Raw genomic sequence first — 6,541 nt, forward strand, 5'->3', positions numbered from 1 at the left:
TTAAAGTTGTGGGAAGCCACATCCAGAATTACTCCTGTTAGTGTTCAGAAGACCATATGGGACTCGAACCCGGGTCTGTTGCATGCAAGGAAAGTGACCTATCTCCTGTTCTATTGCTCTGGCCCTGAATGATTTTTCTTTTTCAGTACTTCTTGGTATCTTTGTTGTTTGCTTTTCCATATGGAGATGATAAACTTTATATCAGATAATTAATTATGTTTTGTTTTTGACACTATACCTGTTATTCTGATACTCTTAAAAAATTCTTTTTGGGGTGTGGGGCTCACATCTGGCAATGTTCAGGGGTTACGCTAGGTTTTGTACTCAGGAATCATTCCTGGTGGTACTTGGGGCAGCATATGGGATGCCGGGGATTGAACCCAGGTTGGTTATGCTATATAAATGTACTATCAGTTCAGCCCCTATTCTGACATTCTTAATAAGTGTGAACGGTATGTGATAGATCTTCTGGAATGTGATCTATCTTTCAGCTTTGGAGAGGGGTCTTTTGAAAACACTCCAGAAACTGGATGAATATCTGAATTCTCCCCTCCCTGATGAAATTGATGAGAATAGTATGGAGGACATCAAGTTTTCTACACGGAAATTCCTAGATGGCAACGAGATGACACTAGCCGATTGTAATCTGCTGCCCAAACTGCATATTGTCAAGGTAGGTCAATAGGATGTGGTGACTTGTGGGTGGACTTCAAGTCTAGTTTTCTGCTTGCTAACATTCTATCTACTAAGTTTTTCCTTTGTACACAAGACTTCTCTGATTTCCCTGAGTACACCTAGGAACCCCAAATAGTCTAACTAATGCTATTTAGACAGCAGTTGAGACACCGTAGAGTTAAATGAAGTAGAAAAAATGCAGATGTCTTAAAATTGGGACATTTGAAAAGGAAGGTACTTTTTTGTTTTCTACATAAATTTAAAGATGAAGTAGATGACTTTGAATTGGAATTTGCCACACCGACTTAGTCAGGTTCTGTGATCTTTTTCCATTCATGGTAAAAAAAAAAAATTGAGCATTGATTGTGAAATACTGTGCTAAGTAGAAGTTATAAATAGTACTTGCGTGGTAAAATAAAGATCAAGAAAAAACTCAGCAGATTTGAAAATAAACCTGGGGGGCTGGAGAGATAGTCATTGTGCTGAGCACATATTGGAGGCACATACTTGATTCAAACAGAAAACAAAGAAATCCTCTAAAAAGTAGTGGTTTTCTTTTGGGTCACACAAACAGTGCTCAGGTGCTATTTATTCCTAACTCAGTGTTGAAAGTCATATTCTCTGGTACTTTTTTAGGGGACTGTGCAGTGCTGAGGGTTGATCCCAGGGCTCTAATATGCAAGCATGACCATTAGTCTTTGAGCTGCCTCTCCATCCCTAGACCAGTGTCTAAAGTATTTATCCAGTGGGTTATACTTGACTGTGTCTCTGGATAGCTAAGGCTGGCTTTTGTAATCACTGTCATACTTCTGAGTCTGGTATAGTTTACAGATCTTGTCATTATTTCACTTCTAGTTAGAATGAAAGTGGCAGTCTTTTTTCCACAAAATCAATAATTTACCCAAATGTTGGAACTATGTCTGGTCTGTATTACATGGAAAATAAATGTTGATGTCTTATCCCTTTGTGTTTCAGGTGGTGGCCAAAAAATATCGCAACTTTGATATTCCAAAAGGAATGACTGGCATCTGGAGATACTTAACTAATGCTTATAGTAGAGATGAGTTTACCAATACCTGCCCCAGTGATAAGGAGGTCGAAATAGCATATAGCGATGTAGCCAAAAGACTTACCAAGTAAAATAGCACTTGTAAGAGAGATATCTTCTCATCTTCCCCTAAGAACATGGCTTTTCTTAACAGACTGCTCCTTCCTATGAAGTCTGAATTTTATTTTGCATGATCATGCAGTTAATCGAGATTAGGACAAAGGATAGACAAGGTATAGTAGCTGTCTTGAAATATACACTCCTAAGCAGTATTATTTCAAATTTCTTTTACCTATTTCGCCTCATCTTTATCCGCCTCTCCTATCATTTGGAGACACTCCATCACAAACTTTTCACTTTAGAGGTAGTTTGCCCTCTTTGGAGCTCTCACCGCTCAGTCCATTCCTTATGTATAGATGGCAGAACTTTTTGAGGTGTAATGTTTAACTGTTAACTGCTAAAATAGTAGCCATGTACTCATCAGTTAATCCCAAACTGGTGCATAATACATGGTACAAGGAATATTTATGTATTGGGGGAATTTTATATTATTTAGTAAGAGTATGAAACGATCGCTACTGTATTAAAATCTTTTTCAACTTAGTCTGTCCTGGATATGTACTAAAAGGATATTAGGGCCAGCGGAGGAAATCTACAGAAAGTCACAACACATTTTGCTACTTCACTCTATGTGGATTTTAATTTACTTAAAAGCATGTAATAAGCCTTTAAACCAATTAGAACACTGACATCAGATAGCAGCTGAAAGTTTAGAGGGAGGGATATATTCTTAAGATATATTTTGGTAATTTTTTTTATACCTAGCTTGTTTAAGAAGTGCTATTTCTTATAGAATGTTTTTTGAAATTTCAAGTATATTGCTTTAAAATGGCAAAGTTTTTCCCCTTTTGATATCTTAACTGTTAGTAAGCCCTGGCTTTATGGAAGAAACTAGCTTGGTATAGAAAGATAAGAAGAGCTCCATATTGTATCCACTTGGCTCAGGGAGATTTCTTTAACTAATCTTTCTTCTGGTCACGGTCCAGTCACGGTCCTCCCGTTGTTCATCGATTTGCTCGAGCGGGCCCAGTAACGTCTCCATCATGAGACTTGTTACTGTGTAGCTTGCCAGGCTCTGCTGTGCGGGGCGAGATACTCTCAGTAGCTTGCCGGGCTCTCCAAGAGGGGCGGAGGAATCGAACTCGGGTCAGCCATGTTGGCCGCTTGTAAGGCAAACGCCCTACCACTATGCTATCACTCCAGCCCTAACTTCTAAGAAACTAATCTTTCTTAGAACTTCTTTTTATAGATCAAACTCCCTTTTATAATTAAATATTGGATGATGATTTATTTGGCTCTAGCAAGAAGCATTATGAGGTTATTGAGAAATACTGTAACAGTTGCTTCAGTGGGTACAAATGTCACATCTGCACCAGTACAGTACACTGGGAGCCATCATTTTTTTCCCCTGCTTTTTTTCCCTGCTTTTAAAGTAGTGACAACTTGGTGTTTACTGAACCTTGCTTCATAGTTTAAAAGATTAAAAAAAAAAAAGAGTCAAGAGATGTTGGCATCTGTTCTTTCAAGTGGACTAAGTGGTACAGAGCAGAGGGTTAATGAAAAAAAAAAGTCATGTAGCTCAAAATGGAGTGATAAAAAAACCAGTCTGAAACTCGCTTGTGAATATTTCCCCTTTGAATTCTCTCTCTCAAAATTTCTTTTGTTTTCCACTTCATCAAAAGGTTAGACTTAGCTATCTCAGGATATCCTAGGAAGGCAGGTTTGTTTGATGATTTTGATGAAGACAGAACTCTATAGAAAGACAAGTCATAGTTTTATCAGGAAAGTCAGCCAAATGGAATTAAGATTGACAAATGGACAGAAGTGGTAAAAAGGATGATTCTATGATAGGCATCTTCCCTCATAATTGGTTGCAGGATCATAGTTTAAAATCTTGGGAGACTTGGGGCACAAAAGTTTTCGTGGCAGTTCATGTAGTATTTTGCCTTATCACAGTCATTCATATTTTAGTAAAGGTAAAGGTAAAGGCCCTCCCGTTGATCGTCGATTTGCTCGAGCGGGCCCAGTAACGTCTCCATTGGAGACTTTGTTGTTACTGTGTCTGGCATATCCAATACTCTCGGTAGCTTGCCGGGCTCTCCGAGAGGGGCGGAGGAATCGAACTCGGGTCAGCCATGTTGGCCGCTTGTAAGGCGAACGCCCTACCTGCTGTGCTATCGCTCCAGCCCATATTTTAGTATAGTTGACATAATTGAAATCATGATATTTTTTCAGCTACTGAATCTTTTCCTCCCTGCTTCATTTCTATTCCACTTCAGTAAGGAGATTGGATATTAAATGAAAATGCTCACTGTTTCGTGGGGGACTTTGAGAGATTTTTGTATTAAACAATTGGAAAGCTCTGTTATTTCAGTTGATATAACTTTTTTATATAGATGTAGATTTTCTGTACAGTTATGTTACCTCCTTTTGATAGGATTTCTGACTTACAGTAAAATGCAGATGATATTTTATTTGTTAGTAACTTTGGCTTGCATAACTTATCTTAAACCCTTGAGCAATTTGTATACAATTGAGAGTTTCCTGACATTTAGAATTAGGATTAGTTGATTCTTCTAGAATTTAGACATTTTGACTTTATTTTTGTTGAGTTTTGAATCAAAGTTCATGTAGATAGCTTTTAACTCTGCATTAAAAAATACCCATTTAGAAAATATTTACAAGGTAAAAAAATGAGAAGAAATGAAAATGTATTTTTTCATGATAATTTTCATACACATTTCATCAAGTTTATTGATTTTTTTACACTGGCTATAATTTGTATTTGATTAAAAGAGACAAAAGCGTTCATTACTGATGTGAACTTTTAAAAGATTGCATTGATAATTTACAGATTAATGTTGGTCATCACAATTGTATTTTTGTCATGAGAAGCTTTTAACTTTTCCCAAATCCTAGTTTTGGACAGAATTGGAGTATTTTCTTTAGAATTATTTGGAAAAAAAAAACCTTTTTTTTTCTCTCTGGAACCAGTATGTTGCTGGCAGCTGTTGTATTAAAAATAAAGTATATTTTCACTACCATAGAAGGTTCTTTGGTTTCTTCTTCATGAAAATAAATAAATTGAGGTAAAAGTTTTGCGTGAGACTGTTTTTTTCCCTTTGGGTGATTTAGTAAATAATGAACAAAAATCATGATCATCTCCATAGGTGCATAAAATAATTTGATTAAAATGTTCATGAACATACTTTGATTAAAATGTTCATGATATTCATCCTTATCAAAATAGGATCAGCAGTAAAAACTTTAATAAAGATACTTGTTAAGGGTGCTGGAGAGATAGTACAACAAGTAAGTACCTTGCATACGGTTGACCCCGATTTCATACCTGGCATCCCATTATGTTTCCTCAAACATTGCCAGAAATGATCCCTAAGCGCAGAGCCATCAATAAGCCCTGATTACCACCCGGTATGGGCCAGAACACCAGTCTGCCCTCAAAAAAAAAAAAAGCCTGTTAAGAACCTACACCAATTTTCATGTATGAATATGAAATAGAAGCTCTCATTGGTCAGGAAAAAGAATTATCGTCTATGGCAGCTGTTACTCAGGTACTTTCCATTGCTAATTTATTAAAAAGCCTCCTTGTCAATGCAGTAAAGTATCAATAAAAGTAAGGACTGTTTGGGTGCGGGGGACCAGGGGTCATTGGTGGAGGGATGGCTCATAGGGTGTTGGGTTTGGAAATGGGAACACTTGTACATCTGAAATTCTATTTTGAAGAACTTTGTATGGAAAAGAAAGTGAATAGTTGACTGCTCTTTGTTTTCCCAGAGGACAGAACCACCCTGCGTATTTTTTTTTTATTAGTGAAACACCATGAGGTACAGTTGTAGATTTACAATTTTTTGTGCTTGGGTTTTGATTATACAATGATCAAATACCCATCCCTCCACCAGTGCCCATTTTCCACCACCATGGATAATATCCCTCCCACCCCCATCCCCCCCATCCCACCCTGCCTCTGTGGCAGGGCATTCCCTTTTGTTCTCTCTCTCCTTTTGGGTGTTGTGGTCTGCAAAAGAGGCATTGAGTGGCAGACATGTTCAGTCCATAGTCTACTTTCAACATGCATCTCCCCTCCTGGGAGGATCTTCCAAACACCCTTTATTTGGTGCTCCCTTCAGGTGCTCACCGTGGGTTTTTTTGTTTTGGTTGTTTGCTTTTTGTTTTGGGCTGGAGTGATAGCACAGCGGGTAGGGCGTTTGCCTTGCACGCAGCCAACATGGCTGACCCGACTTCGATTCCTCCGCCCCTCTCGGAGAGCCCGGCAAGCTACTGAGAGTATCTCGCCCAGACGGCAGAGCCTGGCAAGCTCCCCGTGACGTATTCGATATGCCAAACACAGTAACAACAAAGTCTCAAAATGGACACTTACTGGGCCTGCTCGAGAAAATCAATGAACAACGGGAGGACAGTGACAGCTTTTTGTTTTGGGGTCACACCCAGCAGTGCTCAGGGCTTATTTCTTCAGGGGATCAAATGGAGTGCTGGGGATCAGACCCTGGTCAACCACGTGCAAGGCAAGTGCCCTACCTACTGTACTAGCACTCTGGCCCAGTTGATGGTTCTTTGAAGATGATCTACATGTATTGAAGATACTCAAAATAACCTATTAGAAAAGAGAAAGTTTAATAGAATTATTGAATACACTGTAGCACTGTCCTCCCGTTCATCATCGATTTGCTCGAAGGGGCCCAGTAACGTCTCCATTGTGAGACTTGTTACTGTGGTTGG

The 6,541-nt window shown here is 38.7% G+C and overlaps 1 protein-coding gene across 1 annotated transcript in view; it reads left to right on the plus strand.

Annotated features, from left to right (window-relative positions):
* CLIC4 (chloride intracellular channel 4) overlaps window positions 1-4,827 on the plus strand; it is a 66,784-nt gene extending 61,957 nt beyond the window's left edge. The window contains exons 5-7 of the mRNA XM_056123391.1: window positions 492-673; window positions 1,651-3,759; window positions 3,987-4,827. Of these exons, the coding sequence (XP_055979366.1) occupies window positions 492-673; window positions 1,651-1,815 (347 nt within the window). The 3' untranslated portion in view covers window positions 1,816-3,759; window positions 3,987-4,827. The remainder of the gene's footprint in view (window positions 1-491; window positions 674-1,650; window positions 3,760-3,986) is intronic.
* Window positions 4,828-6,541: the final 1,714 nt, after the last annotated feature.

This window comes from Sorex fumeus, unplaced genomic scaffold (assembly GCF_029834395.1).
Source record: "Sorex fumeus unplaced genomic scaffold, SorFum_2.1 ptg000047l, whole genome shotgun sequence".
In the NCBI taxonomy this organism is placed as follows: domain Eukaryota; kingdom Metazoa; phylum Chordata; class Mammalia; order Eulipotyphla; family Soricidae; genus Sorex; species Sorex fumeus.